The sequence below is a fragment of the Colossoma macropomum genome, unplaced genomic scaffold (genome assembly GCF_904425465.1).
Source record: "Colossoma macropomum unplaced genomic scaffold, Colossoma_macropomum, whole genome shotgun sequence".
Lineage (NCBI taxonomy): Eukaryota > Metazoa > Chordata > Actinopteri > Characiformes > Serrasalmidae > Colossoma > Colossoma macropomum.
The window spans coordinates 27113814-27137662 of NW_023494805.1; the positions used below are offsets into that span (position 1 = coordinate 27113814).

At 38.4% G+C, this 23849-nt stretch overlaps 1 protein-coding gene across 1 annotated transcript in view; it reads right to left on the minus strand.

The window, feature by feature from the left end:
- dnah2 (dynein, axonemal, heavy chain 2) overlaps positions 1-23849 on the minus strand; it is a 211978-nt gene that overhangs the window by 43335 nt on the left and 144794 nt on the right. Inside the window, exons 49-62 of the mRNA XM_036596629.1 lie at positions 18292-18490; positions 15539-15763; positions 14378-14482; positions 12350-12538; positions 12034-12119; positions 11831-11961; positions 11166-11315; positions 10329-10496; positions 8207-8367; positions 7983-8122; positions 5845-5977; positions 1672-1811; positions 1233-1443; positions 859-975 (exon numbers count right to left, since the gene is read on the minus strand). Coding sequence (XP_036452522.1) covers positions 859-975; positions 1233-1443; positions 1672-1811; positions 5845-5977; positions 7983-8122; positions 8207-8367; positions 10329-10496; positions 11166-11315; positions 11831-11961; positions 12034-12119; positions 12350-12538; positions 14378-14482; positions 15539-15763; positions 18292-18490 — 2155 coding nt within the window. The remainder of the gene's footprint in view (positions 1-858; positions 976-1232; positions 1444-1671; positions 1812-5844; positions 5978-7982; positions 8123-8206; positions 8368-10328; positions 10497-11165; positions 11316-11830; positions 11962-12033; positions 12120-12349; positions 12539-14377; positions 14483-15538; positions 15764-18291; positions 18491-23849) is intronic.

Below are 23849 nucleotides of genomic sequence, written 5' to 3' on the forward strand. Positions count from 1 at the left end.
TTGATAGCCTGATCATATTCTGGTTGACATTCTAAGTCATCTAAGGGATCGTTGCTCTTCTGTTTTTCCATACATATCACACTAATGCATGGACATCACAGCCATTTTTTGTGCACTTTTAACACAGTTTCCAACCCTATTTACTGTTCCATAGATCTAGCTGGTTCAGCGGTCTTTGCGACTGAAGCTCCTGCCATAATAAGGAACCCTCTTTCAAAAACACTTAGATCTTTTTCTCTTGCCATCTTAACCCAAAATTGAGGTCAAACAGGTCTGCTCAGCATTTTTATACATATCTGTGCATGCCACAGAGCATGGTAGAATGTTAACTGCTTAATTGTATCAAGCAGTACTCCTGTCTGGAAGAATCTGTGTTCATTATGTTTCTCTGCTCCTTTATACAGGTATTTCCTTCAGTAATAAATTCAAGTTCAGCAGACGTTGATGGTGTTGCCCTCTAAGACGATCTGTAATGTTCATATTATACACACTAGCAGTACACTACAGGAATGCTGTACTGCTTTTCCTGTTTTTATTGCAGCATCTAAGCATAAACTGTAGCAAAGAGGGGACTTTGAATGATGCTGGTGCTGTGATAGGCAAAATGAGAGGAAACAACTAAGAGCATAACGGTTTCTTAGTTGATTAACCAAAAAGTAGTTGATATATTCATCAATTAGAGAAATAATCATCAGATGTACCCCTAATTGGAAGTTGTTCTGCATGCAGCAAGCTCAAGAATTAGCCATTCATTACACACACACATTTATTAGATTCATTATTAGTACTAATACTACTAATTATTTTGTTACAAAACAAAGGACAACACAGGGTAATATTACAGTAAAGTGGGCAGACCTTCATAGCCTCTTCTAGTGCAGGTAGGGCTTCATCCAGATCTCTCTGAGCATTATCAGCCATTGCCTTGCATTTAATCTCCTCTGCACCAATCTTCTCACTGTGTGCACTCACGGCCTACACACCCAGTCATTCAGACCAAAAGGACATTAGAAAACACACACCCAAACTTTTATGTCCAATACGTCAATAACAATATGTCCTTCAAGAGAGAAAGACACAAAACAACCATTCATTCACCACAGACAAAATCTTTGAGTTTATGCAAAACTGTTCAAAACTACTGCTGTTTTCTGGTTGCATCGAAAGCTTATGAATTTCAATAAACTTACACAAACACACATATACAATATTTATTTCTCCTAGCCAATCACCTTCTGCTGTTCGTCTGCTTCTCTTTTCTGTTGTACAATGATAACAAGGTACTCCTCACACTGCTTCTGGAATTCGGCCACTTTCTTCTTGGCGTCTTCCAGTTCCACAGACATGGCCTCCACTTTACTGCGTGTGTCATCAATCTTGAATAAGCCATTCCTCAGCTTCGACACCTGCTCACCAAGCTCACTGCGCTTCTCAGCCAACAACCTAAAAGAGAGCGAGAGAGAGAGTAGAGAGAGAGAGAGAGAGTAGAGAGAGAGAGAGAGAGAGAGAGAGAGAGAGAGAGAGAGAGAGAGAGAGAGAGAGAGAACGAAAGAGAGAACCATGACATTAGAGGGTTTTTGCACCAAGGTTATGTCAATAAAAAAGACATTCAATGTAGCACAAAAAAAGAACACTTAGCAAAAAAAGAAGTATGAATAATCTGAAAAGTACTTCTTATATCCAGAAACCAGCTCCAGGTAGTTGGTGGGTGTGACATAATTGTTCCTTTTGAGCTCCAGCTTCATCCTTTGAGAGAACTGAGTCACTGACTGGTGCATAGTCACAAAGATACTAGCCACTTTGGTCTGGATCTGCAAAACAAATATTTCAGTGCAGCTGTGTTCCTACAAATAAGAACCATAGCCCTAGGCTATTAGGTTAATGCTTTGCCAAATGGTGATTATTAAGAATATGTTCTATTTTTGCAAAAGTACGGATCTGGTAATAGGTGGCAATTTTCAAATTCATCTTTAGTTTTACAAAATGTAGGAAACTGATCCTGGACCAGTTTAGTTTAGGCCTCTTAGATGAGACCTATAATAGTCCTAATGTCTGCCAGAACTTCAAAAGAAAAAGTGAAGAATCAAAACCTGGACTGAAGCTCAGACAAGAAAAATTGTGTATTCTTATAATAATCACATTTTTTAATCAGAAGTCTTCACAAAAACTGCTCAGCCGCTCAACAGGCCGGTCCAGACCAGTTAATGTCTCTAACCAGCTTGCTGACAAGTACATTGTTGAAACAAGCATGCATGAGAGTTTCAAGGGACGTCATATAGTGCAGGCACATCAGCAATGCTGTTGCTTTCCTGGGACTGCAACAATCACAAAGGACAAAGTGCTTGTAAGCTAAGGAACAGCAGTCAGAATTGTAATAGCTAATACAGCATATTTAAAACATTAAAAACTAGGCTGAAGCAACTAGGCTAAAATACCAAATTTAGGTTTAGTTAGTCTTGTTTTATCCCATCTTAGTTCCTTTTTTCATATTTACTGTTTTTTCTAACCCACTCCCACCCTATTTAAATCTACACATATTGACATATGCAATTATCATAAAAGTATTAAACAAAGTTAAACTATTAATTAGTTTTGTAAATTAAACAAAACTTTGAAGAATGTAGCCCCCTTTGGCCCTGATGCAGCTTTGCAAACTTTTGGCATTCTCTCAAGCAGCTTCATGAGGAGCCGCATGGGATGCTTTTCTAACAGCCTTGAAGATGTTCTCACATATGCTGAGCATTTGTTGGCTGCTGGATACTACTTGTTGGGGGCATTCCAAAAAAATATATTTTTTAATTTAAACTGTTTCTGTAGAAACAGACTCATACATCAACTACAATATTTATATTTGTCATATAACAAATCTCAACCATTAAAGAATTAAACCATCATATCAAATTTTCTTTAAGATTATGGAAAAACAAACACTGTCAGGTACCCTAGTACTGTATATGTACTGTAAATGTACCATGGGGAAGCCATTCTCTTTAATGAAGAAAGAGGGGAGTGGGTGTTCACTATACTGTTAGGGGTCCAGAAAGGACTGTTTGGATCCTAAGGTTTTTCAGGACAGAGGATGAGTTCCAGATGTGTAAAAAATGGCACAGGATAGCATGTGGACAAATGTAATACATTCGTCCAGTCATATTCACACTCTTTGTGTGAGGGAGCCACATATAAATGCATGTTTAGTGTTGTAGTTCTGAAAGGCACTGTGTCTGCATTTTTTTTCCAACTTGATGTCCTTCATGATGCATATAATGCTGAATATCTGATTTAGCGGCAAACTGTTCTCTTATCCATTTGAACATGATCATAGATGCAAAAACGTGTATAAATTAAACTGGCTTGTAGTACAGAGGGAGAGACAGAAGGTCTTTACCATGCAGTCTTGAATAGTCAACTTTTCTTAAGACGAAATTTCTTATTGAAATCCATTTATGCAGTTTTTACAAAGATTCTGACATTCACCGATGTTTTACTGTTTGGGATTTGTTCTTAAGCAAGAACGGAATCTACTCAAGAGCACAAAGGTGTGGACAATTCTGCGGTTTAAGAAAATGTCATGAATCTGACAGAGACTTTTTCTTAGGACCTTTCTCAAGAACACATTTAAGAAAAAACTTAGGAAGACATTGGTGAATGAGACCCACTGTTAGTATTACCAATACATTGTGCATGAGACGGCCCTGAAGGACCACAACAGAGCAGCGAATCCATTAACCTCACTATTCAGTCTAAAACAAAAGATGCTCCAATTAAATACAGACGTTGTGCATTTCAGTTTCACAAAGAGCTTCCAGTACAGGCACATGCTGTAAGGTTACACAGGAGTACAGCTTCTAAAATTTTTACATAATACGGCACTGAAACAGCTGCATTTGTAACAATGCATTTGTATTACTCGTCACTCATTCTGTAATTACAGGGAGTGAAAAATTTGTATAGCTCTGTTTGCTTGTATAATGTGAGTTATGTATGACAGACAGCACAGTCTATATGAAAGTGTTTATGGATGCCAGTGGAAGCACATCCCATAGAACCCTACTGCAGCAATGATCACAGTTTATCGGACAATGGGTATTTACAGGGTCATTCTGTGTTCCATTTGGATGCAGGGCTTCACTGGGAGTCTATGAGGCTATCATGAGTGCTTTTTACATATGAGAAATATCTCAATGTTTATTGGACTGTATGCTTTTACAAACAATTTTTGCTCCTCCTAAAGTGAGGGGGCCTCACAGCAAGAATGGCCTGGGTTCGATTCCCAGCCGGGTGACCAGGGTCATTTCTGTGTGGAGTTTGCATGTTCTCCCCGTGTCTGCGTGGGTTTCCTCCGGGTACTCCGGTTTCCTCCCACAGTCCAAAAACACGCAGTCAGGCTGATTGGACATGCTAAAATTGCCCCTAGGTGTGAGTGTGTGTGTGAATGTGTATGTCTGTCTGTCTGCCCTGTGATGGACTGGCGACCTGTCCAGGGTGTATCCTGCCTTCCGCCCAATGACAGCTGGGATAGGCTCCAGCACCCCACCGCAACCCAGAAGGATAAGCGGTTTAGATGATGGACGGATGGATGGATAAAGTGGGGGGATCTTGTAACAAACTGCCAAACTGCCATTACCTTGTCTCAAACCTACAACAGGCTGGCTTAACGTAATTCACAGGTTTTTCTAGTGTTTTGCCATTGCCATTGGAAAATACTGTGAATAAACTGTAACTAAACTTCTGAGTTCTGTCATTTTATTTTATTTTCTTATCTGTTAACAGTAAAGCAGCTTTTGTTAGTGTGTACATTAGCAGCTATAACTGCTCGTGAACATTATTTTTTTAAGGATTAGGTAAAAAACAGACTGGAATCAATTTTTGTCAATAAAATAACAGTCATTTGGTCGAGGATTAATGTATAAAATGATTCTAATATGCTAGTGCTATGCACCTTCAGAGATTTAAAATGATTCATTTTAAACTCAGAATCTGGGAAAAAAAATAGAAGAAAACCACCCAAAATGATCAACAGAGCTGTAGACTGTCAAATCTCTGTAACATCAACAATGTACTTATAATGAATTAATATCCAGAACGTCTTGCGCCTCAAAGGTGGTGGTTTAATATCGAAGCAGACAAGTTGACAGAAAATAACAAATTGTTTATCATTTCATAATTTCTTATAATTCCTTTTAAAATATTTAAAATACTGAGTAAAACATCAAAAATATATTTTGCTGTCCATTTTATAATATTCGGAACCAGCTGCTATTGTCTATATGTATACAGTACAGTGAAAAATTTAGAGACAACCCTTCAGTTAATTTCTTGCCAAAATAGCCATTAAGTTGCTTTTTTCAGCTTTAAGAAAAAAAACAGGAAACGCATGTTTAACAGAAAATCACACAGAACCATCAACAACTTAATAATAACATAATTTTCAGTATTTAATGTGTTTAGTGTGTCTCTCCTTTCACTGCAGCTTCTACTACATTCAAGAGACCTTTTTTCACTTTTTCAAATAAACCTGCAGTGATATTTTTCCAATATTTTATATGTTGGACAGAATATATTTTCTAAAATATTAGATCTTTTAGGTCAGTAGCACTTTCTGCTTCTCACAATCCAAGCACACCAGGCACATTCAGTGATGTTGAGGTCTGAACTCCTGGGTGGTTGGTCCATTGTTCTGTGAACACGAGCAGCTTTTTTGCTTGGTTTGCAAACTTTCTTTTTTTTGTCTATTTCCTTTTCTCAGCTACACATCCTTTCCCAAAAATGGAAATACATGGTTTTCATTGGACAGCGACGATATGTAAGTTTGTGCAATAGTGTAAGATTATGTGTGTTTCTCACCCCTTCCACATCCCCCAGGGTGAGACCATCCAGGTATCTCTCAGCCACTTCAAGCAAAGCATCTCGTGGCCACTCAGAAAACCAGTCTAAAGTGGTGCAGTTGACCAGTGCTGGGTACTGACGAATGCGATTCCTAGAAACAAATACATAAACAGAACGAAAAGGTAGAGTGTAGCATAATACTGCATACTACCCATGCCGCATACCTTATGGATGACGAATGCCACAACTCTCAGGCACAATGTATTATACAGCCATCGGGCCACCTTTTCTACTGCTACTATTAGGGTGGGCTGCCATACACAGACAGCATATATACTCATAAGCTCCACTGCTCCACTCACAGGTCATCAGGTGGGCGTATGCTGATTTGTCAGGGACAATTATGCTGCCCTTTGGGCCAATCGCGGCCATTAAAGCGCTACCATGGCAATAAATCCACCAATTACGAGTAAGGCCAATCAGAGTAAGCCCACAGTCTGATTCAGCTGCTTTAATTAGATATGGCCCAAGGGTCACCTGACACGTGGCACCTCGTTCCGCTGACAAGGGATGCAAAGGGCTGATTAGAGAACAATTTGCAGGCATATTTGTATGCTACTCAAACTATCAGATGCATAATCACAGTGAGAGAGAGAAAGAGAGAGAGAGAGAGAGAGAGCATGCGAGAAAGAGTGAGAGAGACAGACAAAGAGAGAGCTTCTGATGAAGACAAAACCCAGGTTAAGACAGTAAGTAGTGAGGAGATCAGAATGGAAGGTCATGGTACTCAGACTGACTATTGATGTAGATCTCAGGGTGACAGGTGAGCTTGGAGTTGTTCTATGTCTGGCTCAGTAAATTGCTTTCACTTTGTGAGAGGCTAGCTCTACCAGTCTCAGAGGAACTGAATGTCTATGTGTGGAGTGAGTTTTTGCACTGTGAAATTCTGTAACAAATGAAATAATAAGATGGCCAGAGGGCTCTCTCCAAATTCTCTCTAAATTTAGCTTTCAGTGGCTGAACTACAGCCATGACCCAACTCTCAACTGCACAAAACATTTTTGCTACTATCATCATCACAGGTGAGCTCTGTGGTGCTTTTCAGTAAGCACTAAGCTAATTAGCACATGCTGACAAGATGTAGTCTATTTAGTCATGAAGCTCATAAAAAAGTACACTGCTTTCTTTTGAAATTTTAATTTTCTCGCTGTTAACTGTCTCTACTCAAAGAAAGTATGAATGATTAGCTGCAAAGGTTTGGGAGAAAATGTATTTACATCTAGGGGTGGGTAATATGGCAAAAATATGCTACTTTAACAGATTTTCTCAAAACACAGCATGCATAGGTTTGATAAGCTGGCACAGACAAAAGCAGTACAGACACATTTAAAAATACTTTCAAAAACTATAAATACAAAGATTTTTATTCAGTATTTCACTGCAATGTTTCAAGTACTGACAATATCCACAATATGCTCAGAAAAGCATACTGTGACAAAATGTGACCTAATTTATCACAATGACATTAGGTATCATCATATTGCCCACCCCTATTTACAACTAATGCTTTGGAATATATTTTCTAACCTCCAGCTTCATGTTCATCAAAGTGTTTTATGTTCTAATGAAGAGTAGGTTTTGCGTAAACAGCGATTAGACATTTTAGTCAATCAACAATCAAATCTTTTCTGTAAATACATCCCCAAAATTTCCCTCAACCCGCTCAAACTGCATTCATTTCTTTACTGAGTTCTCACAGAGTTGTCAGTGTGGTTTAGGACACAGCATATCTATAAAAAAAGAAATGAAACTTCACTGTTCACGCTGAAGCCATTTTAGACTATTGTTGTGTACCTCATGCAGGCATATGATTATAGATATATGGTTAAAATAGAAATTGTCTATTTAATCTACTATTCACATGCCTGTGAGACGTGCATGCATGCGACAGTGATCTGGATTCTACATGGAAGGTGGAATTCAGCACAACACAGCTGATGAAAAGTATCTAACGTTTGGCTACATGGTGAAATTCTGTGCATTTTAATAGTTCACAGTAAGTCATGGATGTAGAGTGGCAGCTCTGGATTCTGGTCACTTTAGTTTATGGGACTGGCTGAATGCATAGTCTGGTGCTGGTGAAGGGTCTGAAGTACCTGAAGGGGTCTCCTACAGGACTCACGCACAGCACTATGTGAAGGTTGTTTCTCACACGCTCTATCAGGTAGTTAAACATGGCATCTGCTGTCTCCAGAACATTGTCCTTCCTGGCAGAGTCGGAGAGAGCACTCTGGACCTGCCCAATTGAAATATAACAGCACTGTCAAAGATCACATACACGCACTAGCACACTCATGTTCCTAATCAGTTGTAGACAGACCTCTTCAAACTCATCCGGCTTGTAGAGGTTTGGAACCTCTCCTGAGCTGAGGATGTTGTTGATGTCCTCCAAGAAGGACTCGTCCACGATCTGAGTGTCATTAAACAGGAAAACAGTGGGCTTGTTGTCCACTCCAGTCAGCCTGTACAACTTCTTAATGTCTGCATGAGAAAGAGCAATTACATTGATTCTGTTAAAAAAGATCAACATAAGAACATTCATTAACTCTAAGTTATGCAAAAACGTTTTTTTGTACTCTTCATAACATTTGTTGACTTTAAAGGTCAGGAATACTTCATCAGTAGAACAGACAGAAATGTAACTGCACCACGCTGGAAGACCTTTAGCCCATTTATCACACATAAATGATCAATACGAACAGGCACTCACAGGAAAGTGACAATTATTTTAAGGTTTAGTCTTCATGGCAAAATATTTCACAATAATATCATGCAATGCAATTTTTAGCTTCTCTGAGGTCTGCAAACGTTTTGAAGGAAGAACAAGAGGAAAAATCTAAAGGTGGTAAAAATAAATTAATAAAAAAAGACAATAGCAAACTGGCTGATATCCAAACAGCTACATGTTAAAACAAAATAATGCAGTTACTATACACTGCTTGTTGTTTATAGGCTCTCTGTAATTGGTCTAAAACTGCCTTTTTATAGTATCTTATTTCATGATTTGCTTAGTGTTAATAAGTACTGACAACTCCCACTACAAATGAAGTGTGTTATGACAGGATGTATCCTGATAATGCAAAAATGTTTACAAGTCACTTTATGAATGTGTCAGAATTGAGTCCTGAGTCTTTATTTATAAACTATATTTTGAACTCAAATTGTAAAATTTCAAATTGTAATTAGCAATTAATGTAAACCTGCTATATTAATTACTCAGAATGCACTGAAATGCACACTGAGTTCTACAGCCTATTTATGGTCTGAGTTACAGTCGTATGTGAAAGTTTGGGCACTCCTGGGTAAATTACACATTTTGTTGATTTGCACACATTGGTACACATCCTCTACAGAGAACACACTCCTGCACAACTGAGGTCTTCTTGCTGAATCTAACATATTGGAAAAAAAATAAATACCACATAAAATGAGGCCTGTGCAATAGTTACGGCACATTTTATATTTTATGTTTTATTTTTTTCTAATAAATGTTAAATTCTACAAATAAATCGAAATTGTGCACAAAAACTTTTCTGCGCAAAAAAAAAATGTGCATAAAAAAACAGCATATTTAAGTTTGCTCTGTAGAGGATGTGTTCACTTACTTGAAAATCAACAAAACATGAACTTTGACAGGTGCATTCAAACTTTTGCATACAACTGTACAGCCTTCTGTCTGAGATGGCCATGGCTGTATGTTTGTACACTAGAATAGGTCAAAGAAAAAGTTAGTCTTGCTCTGTTCATTTTACTTTTATTATCATATATCACTGTCCAAAGCAAAACACGTATCTCCAAAACAGTAACTTTACAGAAGAAGGCAAAAACATTCTTAACTTTTAATATAAGCTAATGTAATCATTTTATTTCAGTAATTCTGGAGCATTTTGTTTGGTCTATTCATCATCATTCATAATCAATCAATAAACCTCTAATCTTTATTGTTTAGAAGTTATCTGTAAGTAGTTAAAACAAACCTATTAAACTTTGCTAGATTAGGCCATTGGTCAAACTAACATACTATGTCAAGTACAGTAACCATTTTTGGATGTTTTGTCTTATAAAATTCAAAAGCTCCTCACCACATTTGTTGCTATCTGGTTATGTTTATCAGGCTGAATGTTGTAGGCAGTAAATGACTGCATAATTGTAGCAAAACGAACAGGTAAAGACACACAAAAAAAATTATTTACCGTGTTACATTTTGCTCATATTGTTTTATCTCAGGCTAAAATTTAATGAGTCCTAAGTCTAGAGTCCAAGGACTAGTCCCAGTCAATTTGAGAATCGGAAAGTATGCCACTTAAGTGCAACTCGCCAACTCAAGTCCCCATGTTTGTAATGATGATAACATATCATTATATTGCTCGCTCCTAATTATTATTTTCAAGGCACAGCAGAATAGCTTTGTGATTTCTTCTGGATAAAATACAGGGTCTTACCCTCTCTGAACTCCTGCTTGCGATACTGCTTGGTGACCTCCACTTGAAAGACCTGGTATTCACAGATGTAGGCGGCCAGCCTGGAGAGACTCTGCCTACCAGAACCGCCAATCCCCACCAAAAGCATATTACCCCTCGGCTGACTGATCACACGCACCACCCGTGTCACTGAAAGAGCAGATATTAATACACTCACACATGCAATAGGCCGAACATGCTAACACAAACAATTACTGCAAAACCACAATAACTCATTAACATACAGCCATGCTCAACATGTCACTGTGACTAATTTCATAATAAATCAGTACCACATATTAGAGCAGTGTGTCATTAAGTTAAGTGCATGTGATTTGCTTAATTGTATGCACTGAGCTATGTGATGTGTCTAATGTTATATTGTGGTGTCTGATACGCAGCTTAATTCAGTGGCTTGCTGTGTGTGTTGTGGGACAGGATGCATAATTGTTAACCCTCCTATGGGGCGTTGTAATGTAATTGCATCCTCTATAGCGGGAAGAAGTAATTATTCATGGTAACATGGGACTCTAAGCTCATTTTGCACACTGGAGTGTGGGCGTTCCAGTGTAGCCTGGCTGCATACTGTTGTAGTCTTAGCCTAAATGATTATAGAATTGGGGATTCGTGATTTTGTTTGTACTTTAGAAGCTGTGTTCGTTGCTCAGAAGATCACACAATTAGCACTTTTTCAAATACAGAAGTTTCAGTGTAACTGAACATATTGCAGAAGCTGCAATGTAAGCAAGCACTGGACTGCAGGATATCTCTGCTACTGTGTGCTGGCTAATGGGAATTGTGACGCAGCTGTGAGCTGACCATGCTCAATAGCATCTCTGAAGAGCACCAGGCTCATGGGGACAACTCCAGGTGTGAGGTTGTAGTCCTCCAACTGAGACTCCATAAAGCTTTTCAGAGATTTAAAGTCCAGCAGGTCCTCATAGACATGTGGCTCCTTCAGGAAGTCCCCTATAAACAGAAAAAAAACAACTGAAACAGAACTAAGACTAGCTTTGCACACTTCTCAAAAATAAAACAGGAGCTGCATCTAAACTAATTTTTGTTTGTTCAGTGGATACAACAGTAACTTTCATATACAGTACTGTGTAAAAGTCTTAAGCAGCCAAGAAATTTGTTTAAACCTATTTACTTCTGCAGTAAGTATGTTTTCTGTAAAGAATTAGATAAAATTAAAATAAGTTCAATAAACATAAATTCAATCAAGCGTAACAAGATTCTTTTGTTTTTAAAAACTTTATTAACATGTTGGTTAGAAGGGACTGATTTGCTAAAATAGGTAACAGGTAACTGGGCTTCTTCAAGGAGAGGTTTGGAAATGGTTAAGCTAACATATCACAACATAACAAATGTACAGATTTTCTCAGATCCCTAAGACTTTTGTGCAGTACTGTACACTCAAGAAATATAAAAATTATAAAGGCATTCTTTCATGCATTGCTCTCCTAAGTAGGGTAAATGCATACCAAATATAGGAGGCTGTTTGTTGGGACAGATGCTATGGTAGGTGAGATCAAACAGAGAGCCCAGTTTCTCTGCTAACAGTGCCACAAATGCTTCCATATCAGCCTGGTCCACCAGCCGGTCTGAGAACACCCTTCACAAACACAAAGAGAAGTCAACCTAGTGTTCAAATATGTGCGTATGTGTGTCTTTCTGGCATAACTACCTGAAGCACTCGTGTATCCAAAGGCGTGTGATGCTCTGTTTGGTGTCATGGAAGTCCCTGTGAGATCGTAGCAGGCCTTGGAACACCTGCAGAAGGAGGGAGAAATAAAAAAAGAAGACAATATAAAGGGTTTCACATGAGTAGAACACAAGACCACAATAGACCTTGCTCAGACATGGTACTTGATTAACCAAAGTGATCATAAAGGGCTCTCAGGAATAGGTTCAAAATATTTAAAGCTATTTCGGTTATATGAAATAGTAATAAGATGTGTGTGTGTGTGTATGTGAACATGTGTAGACTGTGAGTACATCACCTTGGAGATGTCTCTGAGGTTGAAGAGGTAGTGTATTTTGGCAGGAGTGGGTAAAAAGCGGGCGGTGATGGCATAGTACAGCTCCAGCGTGGCCTGTGTCAGAACACCTCCTATGGGCTTCACCTCCTCCTCAAATTCCTGAAGCTTCTGGTTTATCATTGTACCATAGATACGCTTAATCTGAGACTCCTACAGAAAAAGGGGGTTGTGGTGGCAGGGTTGGGGGGGCCGCATAAAATCAAACAATAAGGTTACCAGAGAAAACAGAGTAACGTTAAAAAAAAAAAAAAGTGAAAAAAGTTTTATTTGATACTGCAACCTTGTATCTATACTTATTGGGCATTTTATCAGGCACTTTGAATTTAATTAGTGACTCCATTTGTTGCCAAAGAACTTGTCAGTTACCGTCAACCACATTCATTAATGGAAAAGGATCACTAAAGGAGCAGATATGTATTGGTTGTTTTCCCAATCTCAGCATAGCAGTGACAGCAACATTAAAGTGGCATGGTAGTGTATGTGGTTTTGGTACAACTATATTTTTTAAACAGTGTGTACACTTATTAATAGTTTTATTGTATTAGACACACCTTCCTTACAGGTGTACAGTTACAGACTACAACTCATCCTTATCCACAGTTTGTTAGTAATCATCAAGCCTTTCATCAGTCAAACTGACCACATGACCACTGGTAGCTGGATATTTTTGGTTGGTGATAGTGTTTTAAAACCTCAGCATCTCTACTTTGTGTAATAGCACACATACCAACAAAGCAAGCTGTATTGATTAAATTGGATAAATCTGGATAAAAGCCAAATGTATAAATGTAAATGCATAAATACTTCTACCACACCACTGTCATTGCTTTGTTGACCAACTTGACACCATTTTGACACCACTGCTGGTCAGCAGTAGTCCAAATATGGTACCTTTCCATCAGTGGACAGAGTAGAGGATGGCTGATAAATTATGCATAGAAACATATGGGCTTCAGTCAGTAATTGAGGAGTTTCATTCCAAAATGCTGTATATCCATTTATAACAAATTCGATATAATGAGTTTCTGAACAGAAAAAACAGCTGACATTTAAAGGAAAAAAAGGATTTTTATTTCTGTAATAAAGGTGATAAAGGTGATATTAATCATACTAAAATTGATATTTCTTGTACGTGTAAAGCCCACTCCTATCAATGTATATTATGACAAAAATAAATTTCTTGTAAGTGGTCTATAATGTATTTTGGAATGAAACCCTTCAATTGTAAACCTACAAAGTGCACATGCTGTTTATAGTTTGTGTACCTGGTAAAAATGCCAATATGTGTAGGTTCAAGGCAATACCTAATAACTGGCAACTCAGTTTATGATGGAGGAATAAGAGAAGGGTGAAAGAGGGACAAAAAATTGAAAACTGTACATAATGATTAAAAAGGGACAAGAGACACAAAGCAAAAGAATTGAAAGAGTAAAAAAAAAAAACTATATGATGGCGACAGATCACAGTAAGCCAGAGGGACAAACTGGAGATGCTGGAGATGTGTAGATGGAAACACATGTTGAACAGGATGTGTTGTTTTGGGGGTGGGGGGGCAGATTGAAAGAGCATTCAGATTGCAGATTATAGGAGAAAATCAGCACTGAGCAGCAATCAGTCGGGCAGCAGGCTTTTTATGCATTCTGCCAAATCAGAGAGCCTCCAGTGTTGCTACTCTTATCATTATCATCATCTTCATTGTAATTCTGCCAGAGCAAGGGACATGGAGAATGATAATGAGAAGAACATATGATTTCAACAAAGGAGCAGCTGAGACTAGGACACTAGGATCCAATCACAATACATATATCATATATTAATACATTTTCTGTTAGGATTAATGGGTGAAATGTGCATAGTTTTTTTGGATGAACAAGAGCAAGTTATTTGTGTTTAATGCAAAAACAAACTACACACATTGCAGCAGAACAGACATTGAATGGCTGCTTTCTCAGAGACCCAGGGTGAAACTCCATGCTGTGGCCCACTCACCGTAGGGAAAGTCATGTTGATGAGATTGAAGCGGCTCTGCAGGCGGCCTGATATGTGAGTCCTCCCTCCACCAGGAGGCCCCATGGAGGCAAGCAGAAACATGTCCTGAGAAAGCACAGTGAAAGAGAGCAGAGGGAGTCAGGAAATGTATTTTATAAAAAAATAATTTCCAATCCAATTATTGAAGACTCTCAGCCAAATTACTCTTCTGTTGTATTCCAGCATCAAAGCCATCTAAACCAAAATCAATTTCTTTGTCAAAAGGTGCACGTTTAGAAGCAAATAAATGAACAATGATAATGCATGACACTCAAAGCCATGCACAGTCTGCAGGCCCCATTTCATATGTGTGCTGTCTTTCTTTCTCTAGACATACAGTACTGTGCAAAAGTCAGAGACTACCCTTAATTTATTCAATTCCCAGTCAAAATAGCCATTATGCACATTATGTAAGTTTTTCACTTTTCAGGGTCAAGAAGCCTCAACAACTAAATATATATATTACCATATATATAATATTTTTCAGCATTTAGCGTGTCCCTCCTCTGCCTTTATTACGACTTCTGTTCCTTTCAGGAGACTTGCTTTCAATTTTTCAAAAAAATCTGCAGGGACATTTTTCCAGTTGGTTGCATTTTCTGCTTCTCACAATTCCAGTAATCCCAAACACATTCAGTAATGTTGAGGTCTGGACTGGGGTGGATAGTCAATTGTTCTGTGAACACCAGCAGCTTCGCTGTTTGTTTGTATATTTTCTCCTTCTTGGTCTATTCCCTTTGCTCAGTAACAGATTCTTGACAGCTACCCATCCTTTCAGACCCATCATGTTGAGTTGTCTTTTTACGGTGGAAGGATAAACAGGAATAGCTGTGGATTGTTTTTCAGATCTGAAACAAGTGTGAAGCTTGATTTTCTTGATTGGAGTTCCATATTCTCTGTATCTTTTAATCATTTTTTGAACTCCAGTTTTGGAAACTCCAATTTTTTAACTTGTTCGCTTGACTTGCTGCTTCCTTATGCAAGAGGATTATTTTCCATCTAACCTTCCCAGAAATATCTCCTGAAAAACGAATAACTGAATAACTGAAAAACGAATGACATGCACTGTTACGTGTACAGTACATATACACATAAACAAAGACACAGCCTATATCCTCTTACCTTGACACACTTCAGGGTCTGCTTCTGCCGGTCGTACCAGAAGCCATAATCAATCCAGAGTCGAAGTAGCTCCAGAGGAGGCTGAGAGCCAAAGTCGTCCATGGCGGGCATGTTCAGATCATCCAGAAAAGTTACCATGCTCTTCCCTCCAATCGGCACATACACACCTTTTGTGCGCTTCTCCACTCTAGACTCTATAATCTCCTGCACATTGTTTGAGGTGGTCTAAGACAGTAATGTAAGAGAGAAAACAGGAAAAAGTAGAAGAGGAGCAAAAGAAAGAACAGAGAAAAAAAGCATAAGGGTAGGGTTTATAATAATGATGAATGATGATGATAGCTCATATTGATGATGATAGCAGTGATGATAGGGAGTGCTTTCAGCATGCAGGCTGCAGTAAGTGCTGTTCATTTCAGCTCAGGCTGAAAACAGCAGCTGACTCAGCTAATTGCAGCTCCTGGAGCGGAGGGCGGTAATAGTTGATTGAGTGTGGAACAGTCCAATTTGACATACACTACTCTTCAAAACTACAGGTCCATCTCTGAGTCAACACGACACAGGTCAAAGCTGTCATGAGACAGGAAAAATACATGGTACACAGTAGGTCTTGAGGCCACAGATTGGCATATTTTCCACTTGGTATATTAATCATCTTTTATTTTTTTACATAGAGATAAATATGATAGACAACAAAAAATATTCTGGACATATTATTCAACATTTCCATATTCAGTATTAAATGAATAATAATATACTGTAATTATCTATGTACAGTAGGTTATCTATTTTACAATAAGCTATCAGCCCCAAGATTTCAGCATCACTTTTGAAACATAAGGCATTCTTGATTAATTTCATTGTATGTTCATTTTTAATGTTATACAAATTTCCTAGCAATCATCTACAGCTCTGTTCATCATTCTGGATAAATCTAAAATGTATTCCCAGCTTCCTTCCTGTGAAGTTGCACAGGTCTAACACAATCATGCAAACTAACTCCAAATTTACAGTCATGTATCGGTCTCCGACTGGGATTCAATTCCGCATCCTGGCAAGCACACCACACTTTACAAATAAGAGTCCTTGGGCAAGACTTCTAATGCTACACTCTCCTACCCATCACCTATTTCAGTTCCTCCACTTAGGCAGATGCTTCAGACAAATAACAGTTAAAACAACGAGAATCCAGAAAGTTTCTTTCCTCATGCCATTACACTCATGAGCAGCACTGCTGCGCTACTTTAAACACTGTTTTTGTTTGTATTTCTGTATGTGTGTAACAGTGTGTATGAGTGGTAGAACTCAGGCACCGATGTCTGTGTTACTGTATGTGTGGTAGAACTCTGGTATAGATGTCTGTGTTACTGTATGTGTGGTAGAACTCAGGTATGGATGTCTGTGTTACTGTATGTGTGGTAGAACTCAGGTATGGATGTCTGTGTTACTGTATGTGTGGTAGAACTCTGGTATAGATGTCTGTGTTACTGTATGTGTGGTAGAACTCAGGTATAGATGTCTGTGTTACTGTGATGGTGTGGTAGAACTCAGGTATGGATGTCTGTGTTACTGTATGTGTGGTAGAACTCAGGTATGGATGTCTGTGTTACTGTATGTGTGGTAGAACTCTGGTATAGATGTCTGTGTTACTGTATGTGTGGTAGAACTCAGGTATGGATGTCTGTGTTACTGTATGTGTGGTAGAACTCAGGGATAGATGTCTGTGTTACTGTATGTGTGGTAGAACTCAGGGATAGATGTCTGTGTTACTGTATGTGTGGTAGAACTCAGGGATAGATGTCTGTGTTACTGTATGTGTGGTAGAACTCAGGGATAGATGTCTGTGTTACTGTATGTGTGGTAGAACTCTGGTATAGATGTCTGTGTTACTGTATGTGTGGTAAAACTCGTATGGATCTGTGTTACTGTATGTGGTAAAACTCAGTAGATGTCTGTGTTACTGTATGTGTGGTAGAACTCAGGGATAGATGTCTGTGTTACTGTATGTGTGGTAGAACTCAGGGATAGATGTCTGTGTTACTGTATGTGTGGTAGAACTCAGGGATAGATGTCTGTGTTACTGTATGTGTGGTAGAACTCAGGGATAGATGTCTGTGTTACTGTATGTGTGGTAGAACTCAGGGATAGATGTCTGTGTTACTGTATGTGTGGTAGAACTCAGGTATGGATGTCTGTGTTACTGTATGTGTGGTAGAACTCAGGTATAGATGTCTGTGTTACTGTATGTGTGTAGAACTCAGGGATAGATGTCTGTGTTACTGTATGTGTGGTAGAACTCAGGTATGGATGTCTGTGTTACTGTATGTGTGGTAAAACTCAGGGATAGATGTCTGTGTTACTATATGTGTGGTAGAACTCAGGAATTGATGTCTTTGTTACTGTACAAGTCTAAAACTTGCTTCTAAATTGTCAGTTACAGTGTAACTGGGTAACTGTGAGCTACAAAGACAAATTCTTTTTATGTATAAACATACTTGGCCAACAAAGCCTGATGCTGATTCTTTGCAGCTCTGGATAAGAAAATCTGACAATGCCATAAATGTAAATGCAAATGCCACACTTTTAAGCTCAACTGTTCCTGCACAGTCAAAGTGCTAAACTGCAAGTGGAGAAATGTGTAAATCTACACTCAGTTACTTACTTGGAGATAAAAGGATGAGTGAGTGATGAATGAGAGTGAATGGAAGGCAAATCTTTGGGCAGAGTTCTGAAATATAGTGAATACCAGCTGATACCTGAGAGGACATATTGATGATGAGCATGGTCCATTTGGCTGAGTCCAGCCCCTGTAGGACACTCTGAGCCACAGACGTTTTCCCTGTGCCCACGGGTCCGGTCAGCAACACTGGGTACTGTCCACAGACCAGAGACTTCACTAGGAAATTATACCGCACTGTATCCACAGTAGGAACCATGATCTTATAAAATGGAGCACTGCAAGAGATAGGAAAGAAAGATGAATTAGCTTTAATTACCAGCCCTACCTGACTGATTCTTACTGAAGCTCCACTCTGTACAATCAATTATTTAATACCATTTTTGTTATTTTATATACAGTAATATTCAACATACAGAGTAATGAAAAGGTATAAGCACCTTCCTCATTACCCATATTATTGCATATTTGTCAGGGTGAGTGGTTTCAGATCTTTTCACAAAATATAATATTTGATAAAGGCAACCTGATTAAACACATTACACATTTTAGATGTATTAAATTATTATTTAATTTTTAACACCAAAATCACTCATGTGAAAAAATAATCACCTCCTTAGCCGCTCGAGCAGCCAATTAACCAAATCTAACTGATAATGAGATTCAGCCAACTTAACACAGCCTGGCTTGATTGCTGGCAGCCCTGTTGAATCTAAGGCCCAACACTTGACATTAACATCCAATCACAGTGATCTGATTGTGGTCATCATCCAAGCAAGACACAGGCACGTTTGAACTTGCCCTTTTCAAATGTAGCTTCTGTGTTCAGATATTGATCCTATCTAAATTCCATGGACAATATTTACATTTTTAAACCAGGCTGGTGTGGTGCCAGTGCAGACTAGGTGTAACCTATAGTGTGTTAAATGCTTTATAAAATGTTGCAATCATGGCGCATAGCACAAAGAAAGAAAAGAAAAGCAAGTTATGCACGTTTTGCTTAGCATTTATAACCAAAGCAGAGCTAAAATACAAATACGTATTAGTCTGTGTATGGTTTGTGTACTGTGTACGTCACTCACAGGCAGTAAATGTCTTTGAAACTTCTGCATTTGCAAGCCTACGTTTGTAAACACATGCAGACCCCTAAACATAACGAAAGAGGCACGAACAATGTTGAAAGGCATTGGTGAAGCACACCTGGCGTTAGACTGTTAACCTAGCCAAGCTGGCAGCATTGCATGTACATACAATCATAGATCTTTACAATGCATGCTTGACTACCTTGAGATGAGGACAGCTATATCTGAATCAATCACAAATGTGGTTACACTTTTAAATGCATTTACGGATTCAAGACATATTTTAATGCCAAGTTCGAACAATCTAGACCTCATTCATATTGAACCTTAGCATCAGACACAAGATGTCACCACAAAGTTTCTACAAACGCACTATGACACAGCCAAAGGAAATTCCAGAAGAGATGAGGAAAAAAACTCATTGAAATGCATAAGTCTGGAGAGGACTACAAGGCCATTTCTAACGATCTGGGACCACCGAACCACTGTGACAGCCATTATCTACAAATGGAGAAGGAACAGTCGTGAATTTTTCCAGGTGTGGCCAGCTTGCCACAATTTCCCAAAGGGTACAGGGACAACTCATCCAGGAAATCACAAAAGATCCCAGAAGAACATCCAAGGAAATGTAAGCCTCTCTAGGCTCAACTAAAGTTCGCATCCACAGTAGGAACAAGACTAGGCAAAAGTGGGCTTAACGGACAGTAGCAGGGCGGAACCACTATTAACCAAGAGAAACAACAATGTTCGTCTCTCATTGGCAAAGAAACCCCGAATCCTTAAATTCGGAATAATGTCCTATGGACAGATGGGTCTGAGGTGGAACATTTTAGATGACATACATCCTGTTATCTCGGGCATTTCACAGTACAAACATCATACCAAAGTGTGTTAGCAACAGTATGATGGTGTGAGGATACCCTGGTTCCTCAGGGGGCTGCATGTCAATTAGTTAAATAAAAACTAAATTAATTCATATAAAAAAAGAAACTATTAATTCTGCCGGAAAATCTAATGTAGAACGTTCGTAAGCTGAAGCTGGAATGTAACTGGGTTATGCAGCAAGACGAGGACCCAAAACAACGTCCACATATCAATGTCTTAATGAATGTCTTAAAGGGCCCATATAACAGAAAACTAAATGGCCTTGACTTTGATGAATTTGATGTTGTATGTAATCATTATTAAAGTTTCAAAGCATATCATTCACTCGCCAGTCCATACAGTCCGTATATGAAAACTAAGCTGCAAAAACAGCCTGTTTGAAATGTACTGTTCTTGTGATGTCACAAAATCCAACACATTTACATATCTCCGTCCATTCAGCCTTCAGCAGTTTAGCCCTGCACATTCATGCTTAAGTTATAAATGCTTCAGCCTGGACTGCTTTTTGAATGAGGCACAATACATGGCAGTCAATCAGAACAGAGGTTGTTTACCAAACAGCCTGCTTAATTCTAAAGGATAAAGAGAGGTTGGGAAACGGTCTGTTTTTGATCCATAAATTCACAAAGCGTTGTAAGTAGACTTCCAGGGGAAAGATAAAATAAGAAAAATGTTGAATATGGGCCCGTAAATGTTTTGGAGTGGCTCAGTCAATGTCCTAACTCCTATAGAGATGCCGTGACAGGAGATCAAATGAGCAGTACATGCTTAAGAATCACAGTCATTTAAAATCATACAAAATTATACATACATGAATTAATACAGTTTTGCAAAGAGGAGCAGAAAAACATTTTTAGACAATAATGCAAAAGACTGATTTCAAATTATTGAAAGTGTTTAGCTGCAGTTATTGCAGTTAAAGGTGGTGTAAGCAGTTATTCTTTCAGGGGGTAACTACTTTATCACTGAGACAATTTGGGTGATAAACAGTTTAGCTTCTTGTTTCTTATTTGGAACAACTACTAGTACAACTGGTAACACTTTACTGCAGGTAACATTCATAAGGCTACATGACAATTACATAAGCTTTTCATGATCACTGACATAAATCTGGATAAACATTTATAAAGACTTATTCCAGTAAGCAGTAGATGCCATAAATGCTGCTTTTGTTAATTTCAATGTCAAGTTGACACAATACCTGTGCCAAGTGACAGGTTTATATGCTGACATTGGGTTATGTCATAACACTTTCTAGGGCAGAATGACAGAATGGCTTTTTAGTGGCACTGTGTCCATTGAACAGTTCGTCTCCTGTTTTTAAAAGTGTCCTTTTCACGTGCACTTCTTAACAGAACATTTTAATCATAAAAAAATTTCTAACCCTAGCTGTTACCAAAGATGACACAAAATAGCCTGAAACTACCTTTTTTTAGGGTAGTTTTTCAATGAGAACTGAATATTGCGTTTGCTCATTTTACTCTGGAGCCAAAGAAACGTACATAACTCATTTCAGTGTTTTGACATTACTATTAGGATTCATTACAAACAGCAAAATGAAACTTGCCAAGGGCCAGAGGAAATATACATAAATCTGTCAGTACAGCGTCATGGCATTGCTACAGTGATTCATAAAGATCTTATAAGAATAAATATGATACTCACGTTACTTAAGAGTCAGAGAATATATAAATAATTCTGCCAGTATAGTGTCACAGCACTGTCATAGGGCTTCATAAAATGTTATGAACACAAATGCAACACTCACTTTACATAGAAAACATGACGATCGGTCACTTAATTAAGTACACCCCATTGTATCTACACTCTTTGTCCAATTTATCAGGTCCACTTACCTAGTGCACTTGGTAGTTCTACAATTACTGACTGTAGTCCATCTGTTTCTCTGCACACTCTGTTAGACCATTTCACTCAGATTTTTAATGGTCAGGATCTGTATATGGCCACCACAAAGAAGCTATTATTTGGGTGGTGGATCATTCTCAGCACTGCAGTGACACTGACACGGTGCTGTGTCTGATACACTCACACCAGCACAACACACAATAACAAGCCACCACCATGTCAGTATCACTGCAGTGCTGAGAATGATCTACCACCCAAACAATGCATGCACTGTGGTGGTCCTGACTATTGAACAACACCTTAAGGGGTGTTAACAAATTATGCAGAGTAGTAACAGATGGACTACAATCTGAAATTGCGGAACTACAACATGCACTTATATGGTAAGTGGAGCAGATAAACGGACAAAGAGTATAGATGAAAGGAGGTGCACAAAAAAATGAAGTGGCCAGTAGGTGTATATTCAGTGTCATGACATTGACACATCACTTTACAAAAATCTTTAAGAATAAAAATGATACCATGTAAATACTTTATGTAAGGGTCAGAGAAATATACATAACTCTGCCACAACAGAGCATCAGTATGAAAACCTTTACAGTATAACTACAATACAGTAGATATCATTTCCATGTTACCACAAACTGTCAAAACATCTCTTTAGAAGCATTCACCTTTGTTTGATTTTACAGCCAGCATCACTTGACAAGTTGTGTAACATTGACACCATTATGTGTTTGACATACCAAAAATACACTGAGCTACAAAGACAATAACATGCTTTGTCATTTCACCCCAAAAGTGTTATGACAACACCTAATGTCTGTAAAAACCTATGTCACTTGATGTAAGTGTGATGTGAACTTGACACTGAAGTTGACAAAAGCAGCATTTAAGACATCTACTGCATACTGGAATAAGCGTTTATAAATGTGGTCACACTTTATTTGGATGGTCCCTTGGTACCCAGATACTTATATGATTTACAAACGTTCTGGTGATACCCAGTTGATTATCAACAACATTTAAGTTAGGGTAAGGTTTAGGAGTAGGTGTAGGTTTTGCCTTGAGGTTAGGGTTAGGATTAGGTTTAGGGTTAGGGTTAGATTTAACAGAATCTTTCATATGCAGCTTCATGTTCAGTTGAATTTAATGGATATTCAGTTGAAATTTTAGTTAAAAATAAGCTGAGCAGGGAGACCATCTAAATGAAGTGTTACCATAAATGTTAATGTAGATTTATGTCAGTGGTCACAAAAGGCATATGTAATTGTCATGCAGCTTTATGAACATGACCTGCACGCAAACACGTTTTATACAACCAAACATTGGGCCTCATTCACCAATATCATCCTAAGCTTTTTCTTGAAATGTGTTTTTGAGAGAGGTCTCAAGAAAATGTCTACGTCAGATTCACGACGTGTTCTTAAACCACAGAACCGCAGAACGTCAGAATCTTCATAAAACCTGTGTGGATTTTAAGAAGAAAGTTGTTCTTAAGAACGTCTGGTGAATGAGGCCCATTGATTCTAAACTTTTGAGTACCATGCTTTATGCGGCCGTGAGGATGGAGCACTTAGTTTGGGTGGGGTGGGGCAACAAGTAGATGTGAATCCAAAAATAACTTAAAGAATTAGACAGGGAGAGTGAGTGGACAAGTGGGACAAGAGAGAGGGGTGAAAAAAGAGGAGGTGAAGAAAAGTCAGGAAAATTAAAGAGGGTTGAGAGAGAGAAAGTACAGAATGTTGAGAGAGAGAGAGAGAGAGAGAGAGAGAGAGAGAAAGAAAGAGAAAGAAAGTAAGAA